We start from the raw sequence: 21,625 nt of genomic DNA, 5'->3' as shown, positions 1-21,625 counted from the left end.
TTAAAACCAAAGAATGCAACTTTGTAGACAAATGGCAAACGAAATGCGACAATTTTTTTGAATGATGGCAGGCCTTGACTTAACTATAAGGTTTTCTACGTTTGAAGAAGATATTCAATAAAAAGTCTTTCATGTCTAATTACTCTATGACCCCACCTATTAAATACTTTTAAGAATATTTAACAATATTTCCAAAAATGTGATTAAGCATGATATCAATGTGGATTTGAATATATTAAATTCTCTCTCTCTCTCTCTCTCTCTCTCTTTCGTAATTTATAAAGAACAATGTTGTTCATCGGCTCGTATAATTAACACTAAAACCATCATAAAGAAGTATATAATATTAAATTACTATTATACTATATTATAATTAAATTAAATAAGTAAAATAACTACACGCAGAATTAAACTCCATCAAAGCAAGACTTATTAATGATAATCCATTCGTTGTCTAATTTCCTATCGGATATAACATTACAATAACTTTACGGGTAATAAATCAAATTCTGAGAGATTAAAAGACGAATAAAATAATTCTTCCTTATCTACTACCTTCAACCTATTATAGCATATTTTTCTAATTGAATAATTCACAGACTAATTGGATTTATGAAAATGTTTCTAAAATTGACTCACCGAGGGATTTGTCGCACTTAGCAACACAAGGATAATCACATCGATGAGTACGTGCATCGAAATGTAATCCTCTTGGGCAATTGATGATGTTCTTGTGGCCATTAGAACACTGAAGGAATGAGGAACAATCATCGGGATTTGGGTAAAGGCCATTTTTGTCTTTACAGAATGGATCGGGTGTCCGTGACGCGGGGGTAGTGTACGAAGATGTTGAAGATGCCGTGGTGCTTCTACAGTCTACATAAAAAGAAAAAAAAAACTCTGAAGAAAATAAATATACCTAGAATATCTGTAATATCGTGCGGTTAAGTAATTCAATCTACATAGGCGTGTAAATTTGTTAAAAAGAATTGGAATTATTGCTTTTCCCTTCGTGGTATTCTTACCCAGGCTTTTGTCACATTTAGCCACACATGGAGTTTCACACCGCTGTCGATTTTCGCTAAAATGTAGTCCTCTAGGACAACGCACGATGTGTTTTCGTCCATTAGAACACTGTATAAATGATCCGCAATCATTTGTACTGGAAAAAAGACCACTGCGATCTTTACACAATGGATCGAAGGTAGTAGCTGTAGATGGAGATGCCGGGCTAGATGGAGGTGACAAGGTGGTGCTTCTGCAATCTAGAGAAAATAATTTATAATTATTTTAAGAAAATAATTACTAGTAAATAATTTTACTAGTAATTATCATTCAATTTATAAGCATTAACTAGGATATTGTGTATATGAATTTATAAATTAAGAAAACCGTGATATGAAAAGCGGAAGTCTAATACAAAACAATCCTAAATATAAATATAATTTAAATTATTTAATGGCAAATGTAATTCTTAATGCTATATTATTCATTATATATATTATAATTCCATCGATGAAAATGTAGAAACATAAAACATTAATCGTTAGACTTATAAAGCATGGTGGTTTACATAGAATATAACTGTATATATGTAATTCGCATTATTGTATTTATATTTTAACTTATAATTAAATAAAAGGTAACTAACTTTGATGTACGATAATGATTTAGATGGCAAAGAAAATTAGTTAAAGAATTCATTTGTAACTAATAAAAGCAATATAAATTTATATTAATGGTACTTATTTCTTGATTAATGACCTTTAGAAAATATATTAAAAACTCACTGCAAATAAAAACAGATAACAGTAAAACATGAAATATTAACATCAAAATTAGGTCACTATAAAGTAACCTTTTGTAATTTTAGGTAATAAATCATATTTTATCATTGGAGTATTTCTACCCATTTTAGACAATATATTGTATATTTTATTATTAGAGTATTTGATCAAATTTATTAGAAAAATATTTTATTACATAAAGAAATAACCTACTGAAGAATTCACTACTTTACTTCGTTCTATATTTTTTTTTTTGTTTTTAATGTCTTACCCAATGTTTCATCACACTTTGCAATGCATGGTGCTTCGCACTGATAGTGATATTCACTGAAATGTAGTCCTTTGGGACAATCCATAATATATTTATATCCATTGGAACACTGGATGTATGACCCGCAATCATCTGGATTCTGATACAAACCAATCCGATCTTTACAGAAAGGATCAGGTGTCCAAGAAAGTGTAGATTCAGTCTCTGAGGCAGTGGTGGGTGATGATGTGCTGCTACAGTCTAAAAATGAAACACAAAAATACATAATTTAACAAACCAGACCACAATATCTCATTATAAGCCATATTCACTACTTAATAAATAAATAAATAAATATATCAATTTAATACGCAGATTCCAGCAAAAATATACTGTATATTTATTTATCGCAATTATCGTATATTATTTATACACATAACATATTATCTAGATAAATAAATATTAACATAATTCGTCAATATCCTTATTGCCATAACATAATTGGACATAGCAAAATTACAATAAAAAATTGAGCTTCGAAATTAAAAAAGCTTTATTTGATATAAACGAAATGTAGGTGCATTAATAAAAATAACAAATAATCTTAAAAAACAAAAGCCTGTATGCTAAGACAGTTAGAAAAATATATTTAGGCTTTATTAACAAAACATGATCGCTGAAAAACCTGTGGAAATTACCCATAAGCGACAAGTTATTTGTTTAATCGAAGAATTTGTTAGTTGATGGGAGTGTGGTGCTTGATTCCGTTGCCGCTGGATATTGGAATATTATTTTAAGCACTGAAAAGTTAACCTGTTTAGTTTTATTTTTTTAAATGATACGATACCACGAACGAAAGATCGTAGAAGTGTAGCACATTAGTACCATAGGAGGGCTGAAAGTCAAGATTATACTAGAACTTTCTTTAAGAAATACAATGGAACTTTTTCAAGCGATATTTCAGGTCTTCAGTAAGCAAAGTGGTCGTATCTATACCTATCATCTTAAGATTTTTTACAAGCATCCATGCCGCAGTTGGATTTTAAAATGATGAAAAACTGAATTTTTTTTAATTAAAATGAATTTTACAGATTGGTGGAATAAGATATATTTGTTTTGTAGATCTTACCCAGATTTTTATCACACTTTGCAATGCATGGTAGTTCGCACTGGTAATGACTTTCGCTAAAGTGCAGTCCTTTGGGACAATCCATGATGTATTTATATCCATTGGAACATTGAATGTATGAGCCACAGTCTTCTGGATTTGAATAAAGACCAATATGGTCTTTACAGAAAGGATCGGGTGTCCAAGATGGAGTAGATGAAGTAGTGCGAGTGGTAGTTGAAGGGGTGCTAGAACAGTCTGAAGAAAAAAAATTATTTTATAAGCAATTCACTGCAAACAGAAAGCATAAAATACTACCAGTTAAGTTCGGCATTAAATGTCTAGATATATATGTTGTTCTAGAGCTATGGGCTATTTAACAAAATGGAATAAACAGATGAATTTCTATTCTTTATAAATATGTAGAATATTTAATCCTAAATATATATAAAGAACAGAAAATGTTTATTCCTGCATCGTTCATTCTCGAAAGGAACAATAATATTTGCTGATGAGTCATGTGGATGCATCTTTTGAATGATTTTAACGTAATGAAGCAGATCGCTTTTTCCAAGTTTTCTTTTAGGTTGTCGCATTCAACAATGCATGATTGTTTAAAACAGGGGTCGGCAACCGGCGACCCAAACGTGCAGTTTTCGTGGCCCAGAAAGGTTGGCCATACTTACATGGCATATGGCCCGTATGTTGAATTATTTAAATAATACATTTTATAATATGAATAATAAATTAAAAATAATTTTATACCTATACTTCAAGATATTCCCATGCAACTTGGCGCGAGTCAACCGTGTGAGTCATCATGAGGGGGAGGGATAACAAAGGCGACTTCATCCGACGACAACCAAGATTTTAGCGAGATTTTAAGATTGATATAATAAAAATTAAGCGTTTTTTTCACTCACTACTTTCTCTTAATTAAACGCTTGAGGCCCGATTATTAAAAATAAAAGTTGAATGTGGCCCGCGAGTCTGAAAAGGTTGTCTACCCCTGGTTTAACAGATTCTGAATAGCATTACCTATCCTAAGAAAAACTCTGAAGTAATTCTGACACTGTCTTATTTACTTCCATGAAAAGACAGTTTTAGCACATATACGTATGTTGCATCTTATTCCCAATTATATAAAGTTAGTTTCATATTTTAAAAAATAAAAATGAAAAAAAAAACTCTATATTTGTTCTCAGTTCCTAAACGGGATTATCTTCTGGTGCCAATGCACATTTTCTATGATGAATGCTTAAGTTTCGTTAAATATCCGCTAAATAACTCGGACGAAAACGCTACTGCTCCGATTTTAATCTGCCTACTCAATACAATAGTGGAATGTCCACTAATATACAAATACTAACTCGAAATAATATTATTAAAATATAAAATAGTTCTTAATAATGAGCTGTGATAAAAATAATACATTAAAATGAAGGTTGTTATTTTTATAAGATTAAATTTTGATATTAGTTTGTCGTGGTAAAGATACGAAGCTACATATGAGTATCCTATCAAATAAAGACCTCTTAACTAAAGTTCGCTTTATGATAAGTACCTTCGTTATTGCTTCTACAATACTACAACAAACATCCTCGCGTCTCAATAATCGGAAATATCGGAAGCTTATATTTTAAAGTTTACAAGAAGGATTTTAAACCTAAAGTACCATGGAGGAATATAAGGTATTTATTTATTTATTTTTGTATTTTTTATTTATTTTACAAATAAGAAACGGGGGGTCTTTCACCGTCGTCCCACCCTACCCAGAATTTTTTTTTATAATTTTTAATGTTTTATTAATTTTGTTAATTTATTTTTATTGTTTTTTATTTTATTAATTGAATTATGTTATTTTTATTTTATTAATTTCATTATTTTATTCAAAGAATTTTTTCTTGTTTCTTAATTTTTATAATTTTATTTATAGTTATATTTTAACTCGGTTTCTTTCTTTCTTTCTTTTTTTTTTTAATAAAGGTGAAGTTAAATAGTAAATATTAATATAGTCAGTGGTTGTAGGAGTTTTACACTTACCCAGAGAAAGATCACATTTAGCATCGCAAGGATATTCACATTGGTTTGTAATTTCACTAAAATGGAGATTACTTGCACATAATTTTAGCTGCGCTTCTCCATTCGAACATGCATAAAAAGTACTGCAGTTTTCTTTGTTCGGATAAACGCCATCAGTACAGACTGATGGAGTTGTTAAGCTTGTACAATATACTCTGTCAGCATAATCACAGTTCGCAATCGCAGGATTAAAGAGGAGGCCCTCTGAGCACTGTCCTGCATAAGCTGTGTAATTCATGCAAAAGTAGAATTTAGAACAGTCGATGTCATCTGGAAGGAAACAGCAATCGCATGGGCATTCTCTGCTAATAGGCCTAATTGGTTCCAATGGTGTTTTTCCTAAATAATAAGAGGGGAAAAAATAAGTTTTAAAGATATAATTTCAAACATACTACCATTTTGTGCATAATATAGTATAGAATATAGGGAATCAAAGTTATGTAATATTCCTTTGTTTTGAGATTTAATTTGAATGAATCGTCATATAATCTGAACTAAATCTAAGACAAAATACAAGGAATGCAAAGAAATTGGAAATTATAATTTCTGTTATTTTATTTTCTACAAAATTTGCTTTCTGATATTGAGCATTCATATCAATGTTAATGCCAATTCCCGTAGAATATATTAGATCTTAAGAACACTTACCGCATCCCGCTTTCCAAGGCCAATCACAAGCATACGATTTAGGACTAAAATGAAGACCATCTGGACACTGCTTAATTTCAGGTTTCCAGTTGGAACATTGAATATACTTGGTGCAGTCTTCGAGAGGAAATACTCCAGAAGAAGCTGGGCATTGTGTGGGTTTATCATGACAGGGAACTTTGTCTGCATAATCACAGTTCTCTGTTTCGGGATTGAAAAATAATCCATCTGAACAACGCATTTTCTGTCCGAGACCGTTCTCGCAAAAAGTGTAAGCAGCACAGTCATTTTCGTCCGGGAAAAAACAACAATCGCAAGCCTCACATAAATGCTGCGAGGGTTGAGTTGGTGTTTGGGGAATAGAAATGGAACCTTTAAATAGAATATTAAAAAATTATTATTATACCGTATTTCTAAATATTATTAGAGGAGGGGGGAGATAGAATGGATTAATCAGTGAAAATATGACATAAAATTACTTCTTTATTTATATTATAAAAACTTTATTAAATTAATTATTAAAATGTGTCTGCTTATTGAAATATATTTTGTTTAAATGAATATACCCCCAGAAACATTATAAAATGCTGTATAATATTAAGTAGCATCGAGTCACTTTCATAAATTTATATGAAAATAAAACTTGACAATTTTTATACGAAGAAGGAGAGAAAAAAAAAAAGATCTATTAAAGTTGATCCTTCTTACCATTACATCCTGCATATTCAGGGTAGTCGCATGCTTTCAAAATTGGATTAAAATGCAGATGAGGTGGACATTGTTTGACTTGAGATGCACCATTTAAACAAATTATATATTCGCTACAATTGTCTGCCTTGGGGAAAACTCCATTCTTTTCTTTGCATTCAGCGGTGCCGGAACAATGGACGTTATCAGCAAGGTCGCAGGTTTCCGTATCTGGATTGAAAAGAAGTCCAGCAGAACATTTTTCTTTTCTTCCTATCTTATCAATGCAGACTATGAAAGCTGAGCAGTCATCCTTATCAGGCAGTAGACAACAATCACATTCGCAGGTGCTATTTCCAGGTGTTGGCTTTGGATGAGGTTCATCTGAAAAGATATAGCAACCATACAGTGGCTTTTCAAAACGAAGTTTATTTGATAGTGTTAATCTTTCGCTTAATGAATGAATGATAAGCTAAGGAAGCAAATCACTTACGACATCCAGCGGACCAAGGCCAGTCACATGTCTGCTTTGCTGGATTGAAATGCAAAATTCCTGGACATTCTCTAACTTCTGGAAAGTAACTTATACACTTGATGTACAGATGGCATTTTTCTGGATGCGGGTATAAACCGGATTCCGTTGGACAATAAATCGGTGCTTGTGTGGGTGTTGATGGGCATTGAACGTTTTTTTCATAATCGCAGTTCTCTGTTTGAGGATTGAACACTAGTCCATTTGCACATCGGTCTTTGGTCCCTATGAAATTAATGCACCTGGTGAAGGATGCGCAGTCATTGGGATCAGGCAAGAAACAGCAATCACACGGACAATCCTCATGAGATGGTGTAGTCGTGGAGATAACAGGAGCCACAGTTGTTGTCATGGTACTGTTGCCATCGTCTAAAAAAAGAGAATATAATAAAGCTTGATAAGTATGTGTTGTTGCTGTTATAGACAATAAAAGGCTTAATGTAAAATGTTTCTCATTTGAGGCTTCGCTTGCTCCTACGTCTGCATTCATGTACTAATGTTCCTCTCATGATGGTATGGATAATTTTTCTAAAAGTTTCGTTTCATCGGACACTTTCCAGTACAGTTTACAGTTTCCACCATACACTATCCCTCCCAGGTCTAAATGTACATAATATTTTAATTTTAAACGAAATAATTTCATAGAAAAATTGTAATAAATCATTACCCGAAGATAATGGTGTCGGTTCCCTTAGTCACTTATTCTTCTTCTCTGTTTCAAATATGTATCAATTAAAGGAGTAACTGAATTATTACAGTTTATTTATTAACATTCATTATTCCTTTTGGACACTAAAAAACAGACAAAAAAAAAACTTTAAGTACTGTTATGCAAGTTCTACATTTTTAGAAAAAAGTGAAACAAGGATCAAATGCACGGTGAAAAAAAAAAAAAACTAAGTTTTTCTTTTACAATTAACGGAAACTTCTGTATGTTTTCTGCCAAATATAGGAAAGAATGATGAATAAGAAGAAAATAACAATATTTACTGATTTAAAAAACACTTTTTATCTTAGTCCCACTCATGATAAGCTGTATTCTAATTAGCACAGAAATTCTTATTTTTGAATTTAAAAAAAAAAAAAAAAAGGAAGATCGGTTGCATGTGGCCCAAAGAAACTTGGAGAGAAGAATGCTACACATACCAAAACGGAATAGAAAATGAAATACTAGAATTAGAGAAGATGACTGTAGTAGAAGATATTGTACAGAAATTCGCAATATATTAATCGGTTTCTTACCTTTGCACTCAAAACCACAAGCCATTGTATCTGGATTGAAGAGAAGACTTGCTGGACATTCTTTTATTTCTGGATTCCAATTAACGCATTCAATGAATAAACTACTACATTCATCTGTTAATGAAAATCTACCATTAGGAACTGGACAGATGGGAACTAGACATTTTACATTTTCTTTCAAATCGCAGTTCCCAATAACTGGATTAAAATACAATCCATCAGTGCATCGTCCAGTTAGGGATACATGGCCAATACACACTATGAATGCAGAACAGTCTCCAGGTACAGGAAGAATGCAACAATCACAATTACATTCGCCTGGTTCAGATGAGGTAGGCGTTGGAGAGATAGTTGGTGCTAACTCCGTTGGTGTTGTAATATTGCCATCTAAGAAAATATAAGTTGAAAAAAAGATAATTAATATTGAAAAAAAACTTATCAAAATTAAATAGGTCAAAATTTAAAACTCTTCAAATTTAAAATTATTACGCATCTTGGCTCTCTATCAAGTCACAATTCAGAATCCATTATCAAAACTAAGAATTCATTCGATACAGAATATTAATATTGTTTTAGTCAAAATTTAAAATTCCGATGGATTTGAATTATTATTTCCAAATACAGTCTGCTAATAAGGAAACAATTTCATAAATATTATAAAATACTCAATTTTAAATTTATGATGGCATAATGTTCATTGGTAAGATCTAATTTGTTAATCGACCTCTGAACTCATAATAAAATTTAATGAACAAAACTTTAAAGGGATTATCATTATATCAATTAACATTACAATTTATAACAGTTGCAAAGCAAAGTCAAAATATGCAAAAAACTTACCACAACCAGCTTTTTCTGGAAAGTCGCATACTAAAGTACGTGGATTAAAATGAAGACCAGACGGACACCACAAATGATGAATGATTCCCTTTTCACATTTATAATATCTGCTACAGTTCTTTCTGTCGGCATACAACCCATTTTCTTTTTCACATATCAAATCTATAGGACCCGGATTTGTTGATGTAACAACAGACGCTGTGGTAGAAGGTCGAGTGGTGGTTGGAGCAACCGTTGTAGTTGGACGAGTGGGCTTAGGGGTTGTGATTGCCTCTGTTGTTGTGGTTGTTGCTGCTGTAGTAGAAGTGACTGGAGCATCTGTTGTAGTGGGAGAGGTGGTAGTAGTTGGAGGATTAGTTGACGTTGTAACATACTCTGTTGTAGTAAAAACACTGGAAGTTACAACCTCTGTTGTTGTGGTGGGAGGATTCGTAGGGGTTGTGACACGTTCTGTTGTTGTTGTCGGATTACTTGTCGTCGAAGTAGATATATCTGCAAATAACACGTTAAAGTTATTCTTAAAACAGACAAGTGTACCGTATGTGTCAGGAAGTAATTGAGTAGAATCATGAGATAATGTAGTAAACGAAGGAAAACAACTATAAATTGAGGCAAGAAATGTTAAATAATATATATATACTGTATATAAAGTAAAATTAGAAAATACGAATTACATTTTGTAGGATTAAGAATTATGATATATGAAAGCTATAAAGTCTAGTCGATTTTGAAAGCTAAGTTGTTATAATATTGAAAGTCACATTTTAAAAAAATATACAAAAAGGAAAGAAAAAGAAGAAAAAGTTCGATTTCACTTCTTTTTTTCATTACCGAAATCCAGTTTATAAAAAATAAATTTTCTGATCCTATTTCTTTCTTTTTTATTTTGCGTTATGAGTTATGATAATTGCAAGAATAATATTGAAATAATAACAGCAATTCTAAATGATATTATTGTTATACTTCTCAAAAGTTTTTTCTGTCATAATAAAGTGAATTTTTTTTTACCTTAGTTGCATTTTCAAACAAAAAAAAATAATAATAATTCTTTGAAGTTATCCTACAATTTTTTTCCTGATTTAAATAGATCTAAATTATTTTAAAAAAAGTGAACTGAAATTGTAACTTACTGCACTGAACGTTACACTTGTAGTCGCATGACATCTTTTCAGGACTGAAGTAAAGACCTTCCGAACATCTCTCTTGATGCGACCTACCCTCAACACACCTATAGTACACTGCGCAATCAGTCTTACTTGGCACTACACATGTGCAAAGTGAATACGAACATTCTGGCCCATCGTCACATGGTTCGCCTCTTCGACATTTCGAAGATGTAATTCCATTCACAACTTAAAAACGAAAGAAAAATTATTTGTTAACGTAAACTTGATAATTGCTCACCAAACAGTTTCAAACTAAGAAAATGCCAATTTTTGTACTGCTTTTGTAAAAAAAATATACAAAATGTGAAACTTGTCCCTTCACCATTTGTATATCTAACATTGTGTTAGATGATTCTATGATTCTACCTTTGTTGTTGTTGTTGGAAGAGGTATTTAAATTCAAGTTTTTAAATCCTCATTCATAAATAGGAACACTGGAACTCAGTTACCCTGATCTCGTGACGTCATCATAAAACAGTAAGAAGATTTGCCGTAACCTATTATTCCCTTAACAAAACCATACTGTGCCCAGCTCAACAAATGATTGTTGATCGTATCACGAATATCCTGGATAAAATTCATAATTAATTTTCCCACCACTGTGTCTAAGCACTAATTAAACTAATTGATTATAATTATGCACTTTATGCGATGAACTACTCTTATGGGGATGCTTAAGGGTCAAAGCTGTATAAATGAGAGGAGACCTCTACATAGCCTTTAAAGGAATGCGAATTCGGAGAACCGACCAGGGCTTCAGACCTAATGTCCAATCCTTACCTTCTCGTGGTGCACCCTGTTGGGTATCTACCTGGAAACTAAACGAACGAGGATGGGCTGGATATTTGGGATTTAGCCAACCAAATTGTATTCTTATTGGCTTAAACCAATATACAAAATGATGGTACAACATAACAAAATCTCATGCCGGCGGCTGGTGTCGCCTGGTTAAAAAAGGCCCCCGTTGTTTTCGCCAGGGAACCAAGACGAACATCGAAAAGTCAGCTACTGGAACAAATCTTTCAGATTTGTTCCAGTAGCTGACTTTTCGATGTTCGTCTTGTTGTTGAAAACATCACCAAATTTTTAACACTGGTGATGTTTTCATCATCACCAGAGTTAAAAATCGGTACTATCAACATAACAAGCCTGAGTGGCAAAGAAATGGAGCTAGCTGAAGAAGTACCAGATCGACATAATAGGGGGTGACTGAAACAAAAAAGACAAAAACTGCGCAATAGAGATCTTTCTGAGCAATAAATACAAAATGTTATATTCAGGAAATGACAATCAAGGAAAAGAAGGAGTAGCCATAGTATTCAACACAAAATACGAGGCTAATCTTGAATAGCAGGCAGTCTCAAGTAGACTGCCTATGGGCAAATAGAGTGATATGGGCAAATATCAGAATGGGGAATTGGACAATGAGACTTATTGGTGTCCCACAGAAGGTTCTACTAAAGTAGAAGTGGGGGAATTTTTTGATGCTTTACAAAAAGCAACTGACACAATGAAAAAGGAAAAGTTAATCCTTGTTGGGGATCTAAATAGCAGAGTAGGAAATGATTGTCAGACATACAAAAATATTTTGGGAAAATTTGGAGAAAAAAGCAAAGCTAATAATAATGGCAAATACTTGTTGAATTTCTGCTCAGCACATGGACTGGTTATTACTAACACCATGTTCCAACATACAAATGTGCACAAATTCACATGGAGAGAAGAGGCAAGGAATAAGAAAAGTCTCATTGACTATGTTATTGTTGATAGTGATGTTTTCTCCATGGTGCAGGACATCAGAGTGTACAGAGGATTTGAAATTGGAAGTGATCACTATTTAGTCTTGAGCAGGATAAAATTGAATTTCATATTGAAAAGAATAACATGTAAGAAAGTTTTAAAGCGAATAAAAGTTGAGCAGCTGTCAGATGTGAACTGTAGACTAAAATACACAAAGATTATTGAAGAAAAAATGGAAAAGTTTGAAAACAGGAACCAAACCTTGGAGATTCAGTGGCAAGCCTTGAAGAAAACGCTGATTGATTCAGCCAGAGGGGCATGTGGTGAGGTTGTCTGCAAGGATAGAAAAATCAGAACTCCATGGTGGACACAGGAAGTTAAAGAGGCAGTGAAGGAAAAGAAGAAAGCATATCAAACGTTCATGGCAAATAAGTCAGATTTTGCTGTTAGAGAATACAGAGACAAATGTAAGAAAGCGAACCACTGTGTTATACTAGCTAAACAAACGTCATGGGAGGACTTTGGCAAGAACATGGAAAATAAATATCAAGAAGGTGGTAAGATATTCTGGAGCTTGTTGAAGAAACTTAGAAATGGAGGAAAGAGTGCTGTAAAAGGAATTAGAGATGATAAAGGTGACATGAAAACAGGAGGAAAAGATATCCTTGAGGTATGGAGTAATTACTTCGAAAAATTGCTAAATGAAACAAGCAGTGATAGCACAGTGGTAAAAAAACACTTAACAGGCATACAGTCAGGAATACATATCCATACTTGAAGCAGAAAAAGCCATCAAAGGCTTGAAATGTGGAAAGGCAGCAGGCATAGATGATATTCGACCAGAAATGCTGAAGTATGGTGGTATAAAAGTCTTACAGTTGGCTGCACTGCATAGTTCAGAAAGCCTGGACAGAGGGACGAATTTCGATGATTGGAGTAGAGCTCTAATTGTACCCATATATAAAAAGAGAAATAAAAATGAATGTGAGAATTACAGAGGTATTTCCATACCGAGTGTTCCTGGCAAAATCTATGCAAGTATATTTGAGAAAAGGTTGAGAAGAATTGTGGAAGAAACGCTTGTGAAGAACAAGCTGGATTCAGACCAAATAGAGGCTGTCAGGATCAGATCTTCACTTTACGACAAACAGTTGAGAAAGCATGGGAATATAACAAAGATCTGTATTTAAGTTTTATTGATCTGGAAAAGGCATATGATAAGGTGCCAAGAAAGAAGCTATTCAATACGCCACAATTATATGATGTCAATGGGGCATTATATCAAGCAATACTTAGTCTTTATTCGAGTTGCAAGTCAGCAGTTAGAATTGAAGTAAGTAGAGGAAGATGGTTTAATGTTAAATATGGTGTGAGACAGGGATGTACATTATCTCCTCTGTTATTCACTATCTATATGGATCACGTTATGAAGGAAAGTGGTATTAAACATGATATCAGAAATTGTAGATGTTAATATCAGCTCTTTGCTTCATAACGTGAAGCAAAGAGCTGATATTAACTATAAAAAATAAAAGCTGATTTTATTTCTATTTTCATTGGTAGAATTGTTGAAAATGTGAACTGTGTTGTGAATGGAGAACCTGTGGAACAAGTAAAACATTTCGGCTACTTAGGCACGATTTTTACTGAAGCTGGTAAATTAAATATGGAAATAGACAGCAGAATCAACAAAACTTATGAAGTGGTATTGTAGGCAGTTAATTGAATAAATTCATATGGAATAAGAGAGAAATTAGTCGGAACACTAAATTAGCTGTATACAAGACAGTGTTCAAACCTGTTTTAACTTATGCATCTGAGAGCTGGGTCAGATGTAAAACACTTGACCAAATACTAGAGACCGCAGATATGAGAGTCCTGAGAAAGATTATAGGCATGAACAGATGGCATCAATGGCAATATCATATTAAAAATGAGGATATTAGGAAAGAACTTGACATTGTCAGCATCCAGGAATGCGTTAGCAAAGCTAATCTCAGGTGGTATGGTCACTTAAACAGAATAGGCGTGGAAAGATTATCAAAACAAGTATTCTCTGCCAGGTTGGCAGGAAAACGACCCAGAGGAAGACCAAGATATAGGTGGGTTGATACGGTACAAAGTGCCTTAGACGACAGAAATATAAGATCTGATAATGTTGGAGTCTTGACAAGTAACAGACTGATTTGGAGGAAAACTGTAGATAGGAAGTTAGCAATGATGTAAATTTTTCATGTAGTACTATCATATCCTGTACACACCTTGAGGGTGCATGTCAGGAATTTGATGATGATGATGATGATGACTACTCTTATGAAATGGAAGATGTTTAAAAGTGTAGTGATTAACTTGCACACATATTTGCCTCTTATCAATGAAGATACATCATATTTACTTATAATGTTATTAGTTGCCATATCATTGAAGGTAACAATTATTTTCTCCTGTTATTTTACGTCATGAGGCAAATTTTCCCGTTCAAGAAACAATTCCACTTATAAATAATCAGTGTTTTGCCTATCTGCATTCTCAAAACACTTACTAAATCCTAATGTAGTCTCAGTCACTAAATATGATTTTTGAGAAACTGGTTATACTTAATTTTGTTTATGCTATATTTACACCTTTTTTCATGCACATAAAAATTAACCTTAGCATTTCTAATTGATCTGATCTGATTTTCCCTTTCAGTCATTTCCGACTGTAGATGACTTTGTAGGCATTGACCACAAAGTCATCTACAGTCGGAAACGACTGTAGATGACTTTGGTGAGATGTTTACAGGTTAGTTCACCGTTGCTTTCTCCCCCCAATTTTATCCGGACTAGGGACCGTCATATGGTTGATTACAGTCATGAATCCATATGTGTTCACGGGGCCGGTTTGCCTGTTCTGGTGGGTGAGTTTTTCTAACTAGTTGCTGATTTTTTTCTTTCCAACCATTAATTAACAGTTTACTTAATGATAGTTGTCGTTTACATCTATTATACTTACAGTTGATTTAGCAGATAGATTTTTTTCACAAGTTTTTACAACGTATTTCTGTAAGAACGTATTAAATCAGATTACTCCAAATGATTTATTATGAAATTTGCTTCTCAATATAAAGTTATACGTTAAATTATTCAGCACATCAATCGGTCTTGAACATTTTGTTACTCCTATTAAATATACATCGCAGTTAATAATTCTTAATTCTCTTATCACATCCATATAAAGGTTAACTATTTTAATTATACTCCGGACGCACATATTTCTTAATTCTCTTATTATATCTCAGTGAGTTTTCTTAAAATTCCATCCCTGACTCTTTTTGATTATCACTTCCCTCCATATTCTTAATTAAGCTTTCTTCTCCGCATATTCTTAATCCTTCTTTCAAATGATCACTGTCATTTGACCCTGGAGATCTAAGTTATTAATATGAGCCCATCGGTTAATTCCTGTGATGTTATGATGAAATCCAAGATCCTAATCTCTTTAGTAGACTCTCGTAGATAATGTTTCAGATTACCGTAATTAATTTGGTAAAAAGTTTTCAAAAATTTCCTATCCGTTATATTATTAGGTGCTTGCTTCTCCAGTCCACATCTTTTACATTAATCTCCCATTAATAATGCTATGTTTTTTCATATATTTTGAAGTAAGAAGCTCATAATATTATCACTAATCCCTCCAAAACGGTGACATCCTTACTCCTCAGTCTGTACATCTGAGCACCACACATCTTGAGTTTTGAATCTGAAAAGAAACTGAATTCAATATGCCATCGATCTCCTAGATTAAATCTTTCATGATAGGCAAAAACCCTTCTCCTCTTTGCCTTATTCCATCCCCTCTCACAACATTATAATTACCGTTATGCACTTCGATATCCAGAACGTCTTGTTAAGTTCAGACTCAGACTTATTGACTGGTAGCTTACCAGTCAATAATATAAACGAGTTTATATTATGGTCTTACTTAATTAACTGAATCAAGAAATAATTAGATGGATACATCGCTAACAAACCATTTCCAATTAGTAACAAACTGATCCAAGAAATTAATAAAATAATAATCATGTACCAGTCTAGTTGCTTAATTAAAATCTCAATAATCGTAATTCCTTTGACTATGGATTTCTTGTTGTGGTTGAGTATTAAATTAAATAAATTAACCTTTTTTAACTTTAGCATATAACATCAGAGAGATAAAAATCCTCCTATACTATCTAAAATAACCTTAATTTTAAATATTCATGCTGCCAGTACAAATTCTTCAAAATTTCTCTCATCTTCCAAATATATCGTTTTAATTGGTTTACTTACTCTAGCTCTAAGCAAATATACTCCATTAATATTCTTATGATGTAACCTACAAAAAATATTCTCCTCCCCACTCTTGTATATCATAGAATCATTGTAGATTTTAATGTCATACATACTGAATTAAGGGATATTTATTATTAGAATCTTCCTCCACTATTGGATTCATCCCACCTCTTTTTTTTTTTTTTCAATTCTTATACAGAAAAATGCTGCTACTTCATACGGAGGATAATATGCGTGGTCTTTAGCGTTCCTAGTTTGCAGGAGAAAAATTGATGAAAACTGACGAAGTCACCTTTAATTGAAGAAGAAGAAGAAACATAATAAAAGATTCTTTAAGCATAGATGTCAGACAATCGAACCTTCCTCATTTTCAATTATCTAGGGTCGATTCTCAGTCGAAGAGAGTCGAAGCGAAATATCCATCGTTCTTCTGATGATACAGAGGTGGCCATTTATATGTCACAACAAGTGTTTATAACTAAAATGCTGCACGGGTCAAGTCAATTAACTGGTACACTTACGTATGATTGGCGACTCTGGTTGCGTACTAATCATACGTATAAAATACTGGATCGTGTTCATGCTGGAGTCGCTGGTGCAAAATTGAGAACCTGACCATTCAAACGCACACGCTATAACTGATTTCTGTTAAGGTGCAAAGAATGTAAACAAGCTCTTCTCCTTAATAAAAATATTTATTTGCATCGACAATATATGAATGTTTTCATTTTTTAAATCGTTTACTATTATGCAAATATTTTTCTTCTATTTATTCAATTTAAGCCGAGGGTAGCATTAAATCATTGAACGGGCCGCATCTGGCCTGTGGGCCATATATTGTGCAAGCCCATTCTACAGTGTTTTCTTTAATTCAGCTATTTTAATTCTTCATAGGTCGCATGATCGGTATAACTGCATTTGACAATTCTTATATACTTATATTTTTTCTTTGGTTTCTTGTTCAAGCAAGAAAAATAAAATTTACAGACACTAATCGTAAGAATAAATTCTACACAGCCTTATAAACTATGTGTGTAATCCAGACCATAGGTTTGTAAACATTTATTTTATTCGCAACTCCTTTAAATGATCATGAAGTGAAGCAGTGTAATCACACTTGATGACGTTGACATAGACCTACTATGAACTAATTATCGATACAGTAATTCTGCAAAATTAAACTGCAAAATAAGACAAAAATCACCACATTCCTTGATTTTTCTTCTAAAAAATTACTCACTACAACGTATCCAGTTAAAATCGAGTTTATTGCCATTTAATTGATATGAGAGGCATTTAGATTTCATGTTTTTGAACCTCTTTATTAATTAAAATAAACTTTAAAAAGAAATGGTGTTTTTAATAGAGATAACATAGATTTTAAAAGATTTTAAAATCTATGTTTCCACACTACAAGCGGACAAAACGAATTAAGAAATACATATTTAAACACAGTCATATTTATTAAGATCTATGAATGATATGATCTAATCCGGGGGTTGACAACCGGCGGCCAGCTGGTCGCATGCGGCCCAAACATGCATTTTTGACGGCCCATAAAAAGTTAATTATACTTACATGGCACGTGGCCCGTATGCTGAATTATTTAAATAATACATTTTATAATATGAATAATAAATTAAAAATAATTTTATACCCATACTTCGTGATATCGCCATGCAAATTGGTGTGAGTCATCATGTGTGGGGATAACCAGGCGACTTCATCCGACGAAAACCGAGATTTTGGTGCACTTTTTCAGTCGCGTTCCCTGGTCCGTATTTTAATATAATTCAATAACATCAACTATTATTTTATTTTCAGAGGAAAATATTTTATTTTATTTCTTAAAAATAATTTCAAAACTGGGTTCAAGAAAACATAAAATTGCAGATGAAGGAAGAAGGTTTAATGATGAATGGAACAGCAAGCACTTCTTTATTGAAAATGAGAATAATCCCATTTGTCTTATTTGTCATAAAACTGTTGCTGTTATAAAAGAATATAATATCAGACGTCATTACGAGAATATCGTACTTTATCTCTTGGTCTACTGGACTCGTAATCTCAAACTTTAAATATTTCTGTTTTTTAAGATTGATATAATAAAATTGATAACTTAAAAAGTTTTTTTTCACTCACTATTTTCTCTTAATTAAACGCTTGCGGCCCGATTATTAAAAAAAGTTGAATGTGGCCCGTGAGTCTGAAAAGGTTGTCGACCCCTGAATTCTAATCTAATGCTACTAATAATATTGTGCATAAAGTATGAATCTGAAATTCAAATTAACCTGCAAGCCACATATCGTATTACGCAGTTATGTATTAGCCAACACAAAAATTTTAACCACAAAATTTCCTAACGTACGATGCATATTTGAAACATGCGAAATTGATGTCAGCGATACAGCCGGCTTGCCATTCCTCTGTTTCATTCATCTATGGGTAAGTACTTTATGTCTGTAGATATGTATGGCTGTTCACGATCCCAGTTTTCCTGATGAAATTTTCGGTTTTGCCAGAAGATAAACGCTACCATCCCCCGTATGAGACCGGCTAATTCACCTTCAATTGAAAAGCACTGAATAAACGTTCATCACGTCCTAGAGGCGATTCCAACTCAGGTCTTTGCAACCAAACAGCCTCTATAACGACTAAACTAGGAATGCTCTTTTAAACTTAATAACCATAAGAAAATATGAGGATAGGGTACACGGGATTGGATTTTTTTAAGGGAATTCAAGTCAGCTTCAAATGTTAGTTTAAGTACATCATTTGTTTTATATGAAACGCTGAAAATGTGTTAATTCTTTTCATCTACACATCGTTTAGCATAAAAGATTGAAATGACCTTCTCACTAAAATGCAAACCTCCATTAATACGCTAAAATCTGTATATTGCTTAAGTAAATCTATTTGTAAGTCTATTGCTTAAGTAAGTCTATACCCAACCTTGCTCTGTATGCAAGAATAAAAGAAAAAAAGGAAGACCAAGAACTAAATGAATAACAACAATAAAGGTCAACTCTGGGTTACAAACATATAGACAGCTCACCAGCCACGCAATAAACCGAGACTCCTGGAGGTTGTCGAGGAAACATAAAGACTCAACCCGTCCCCGATGGAAGAGGACAGTAAGTAAGTCAGTAAGTCTATTTGCATGTAGTCGGAAGAGGAGAATCTTTGGAGAAGGAAGAGGAGGGCTTTGGAGGAGAATCCCATGACTTTTGGCAGCAGTGGCGGCTGGTGAAAATTTTGAGTGGGGGTGCTGCATATACAAAATAAAAAAATAATTCTTTTTTTTCCTAATCAGTAACCAATTTATTAATAAATAAATTTACATATTAAAAAATTGCTTTATTGAAAATATTTCACCCTCACCACGAACACACACCAATAATAAAAGTTTCGTATCTCACAGAAATAATGCGCGCATGCATACAATTTACCTGTAACGACACTGCTCGTTTGAGCAGTGTCGGTTTCGACATTCCGACACTGCGTTAGATCGCAGTGCATTTGTTTCGTAAAATCTAAAGCGTTAATCGAACAATTCTAACTATTAACTATTCAATCAATGTCGAAACATGAGCTGTAACCTTTAACATGTTATATTGCATTTATATTGTGGAAGAGATAGGGTCTTCACCACATGTCGTTATGCCCATAGTTAACCATGAGTCACATCATGATAGTCAACCTCCTAGATAGGAGATGACACGTGAATGGAATGGAATTGCATTTATATAATGTTTTAAACATTGTTATTATTTATAAAGACAAACAAAATTTAATTTTTTCATTTTTTCCTTGGGGGTGCTGCAGTGTCGCAGTGCTTATGTACAAGCCGCCACTGTTTGGCAGACAATGCATTTCACTGTGATAATTATTGTTTAGGACGAACTCAGATATCCATTAAGTCCCTATTTCAAACTTGTTTGAGACGTGGAGAAAAGGTTTCAATTTTAAATTCTTTTCATCTATTAATATAATTTCGAGCTAATTGATAATATACGTTTCATTTAGTTCTTTTTCTTTTACTCATTAAGGCGTCTATTTCAGTAACCCATGTATATAGCTTAAATATAATGTCCAGGCTGAGTGAAGGCCTCTGACGTGAAAACGGCTGAGCATTCCGATTTACATTATTTTACTGTGGTGAATCCCACATGAAACCCGACTGTTATATTATATATGACCATAGCATACACAGAGAAAAAGAGAACGTGGAAAAAAAAACATTAGTGACAAAGAAATAATCATATCTTCTGCTTTCAGAATTAAAATGGCAGAATCTCAGAAATCAGTCACGTTTTCCAGTCGAAAACATTGTCAGCCTCACAAATGCATAAAATAAAATCAGACATGTCCGCATCGAATTTTGCTTTAATATTATCTGAATATAATTTACAATAAGGCTGTAGTTACCTGATAGGAAGAGAAATGCCATACACAACCACGTTTTCATGATGAATTCTTTGAGAGAGCACACAGCCGCTGTAACTCACTATGACGAAGAGCTTGAGCACAGTCGAACTTCTGGTCCTTTTATAAGTACAGACTGCAATAGAAGAATTCTCTCATCACTAAAATAATACAATAGAGAGAGAGAGAGAGAGAGAGAGATAACGAAATTTTTCTTCCTCTTTACTTCCCTCCCCATTACTCTATTTTTTTTTTTTTTTTTTGCTAACACGTACGCTTTTAAAACACAATCACGTGTACGTATGTGCGTGCGTACTCTTGTCTCAACGTCATTTCGACACAAGGGAGATCTACTTGTGAAAGATTAACATGTGTTAGCATAGGATTAGTTTTTTTCTCCTTTAATCTCCTTCAATTAATAGTTTTATATGCTTTGACTTATTGCATATCCGTTACTAGGAAAATGAAAATAGTTTTATTATCGGAGAAAAACCAGAAGCGATGATCCATAATACAGTAAATGGTTGAAGTTATTTCATCGTGTTTCCCAGTCATAAATCTTTCCACAGAGTGGCGCAATTTTCTTTTTTATTGGTTGATTATCTAAAGGAAGTTTTGATAACGATATGAGCTTGATTATGAAAATAAATGAGAAGTATTTGAATTTTAGAATAGATTTTTAAACTGATTTTTAGAGTAGAGACAGAAAAAGATTACCATCTCGATATTAGAATCGCTAAGTCATGTTCATAAGTTAATTAATTAGAATATGATAACATAAGGTCCGTTAGTCCCATATGAGCAG

At 33.1% G+C, this 21,625-nt stretch overlaps 1 protein-coding gene across 1 annotated transcript in view; it reads right to left on the bottom strand.

Moving 5' to 3' along the window:
* The window catches only part of LOC150104011 (uncharacterized), a 41,190-nt gene extending 20,221 nt beyond the window's left edge, over window positions 1-20,969 (bottom strand). The window contains exons 1-12 of the mRNA XM_090397246.1: window positions 20,824-20,969; window positions 10,307-10,528; window positions 9,177-9,668; window positions 8,337-8,723; window positions 7,056-7,463; window positions 6,584-6,946; window positions 5,876-6,247; window positions 5,189-5,566; window positions 3,167-3,403; window positions 2,059-2,298; window positions 1,026-1,265; window positions 640-876 (exon numbers count right to left, since the gene is read on the bottom strand). Of these exons, the coding sequence (XP_090253372.1) occupies window positions 640-876; window positions 1,026-1,265; window positions 2,059-2,298; window positions 3,167-3,403; window positions 5,189-5,566; window positions 5,876-6,247; window positions 6,584-6,946; window positions 7,056-7,463; window positions 8,337-8,723; window positions 9,177-9,668; window positions 10,307-10,528; window positions 20,824-20,863 (3,616 nt within the window). The 5' untranslated portion in view covers window positions 20,864-20,969. The remainder of the gene's footprint in view (window positions 1-639; window positions 877-1,025; window positions 1,266-2,058; window positions 2,299-3,166; window positions 3,404-5,188; window positions 5,567-5,875; window positions 6,248-6,583; window positions 6,947-7,055; window positions 7,464-8,336; window positions 8,724-9,176; window positions 9,669-10,306; window positions 10,529-20,823) is intronic.
* Window positions 20,970-21,625: the final 656 nt, after the last annotated feature.

The sequence above is a fragment of the Typopeltis vanoorti genome, chromosome 8 (assembly GCF_054136105.1).
Source record: "Typopeltis vanoorti isolate ZY-2024b chromosome 8, IOZ_Tvanoo_1.0, whole genome shotgun sequence".
Taxonomy (NCBI): domain Eukaryota; kingdom Metazoa; phylum Arthropoda; class Arachnida; order Uropygi; family Thelyphonidae; genus Typopeltis; species Typopeltis vanoorti.
The sequence above is the reverse complement of the archived record's forward strand: the minus strand, read 5'-3'. Positions and strand labels throughout refer to the sequence as shown.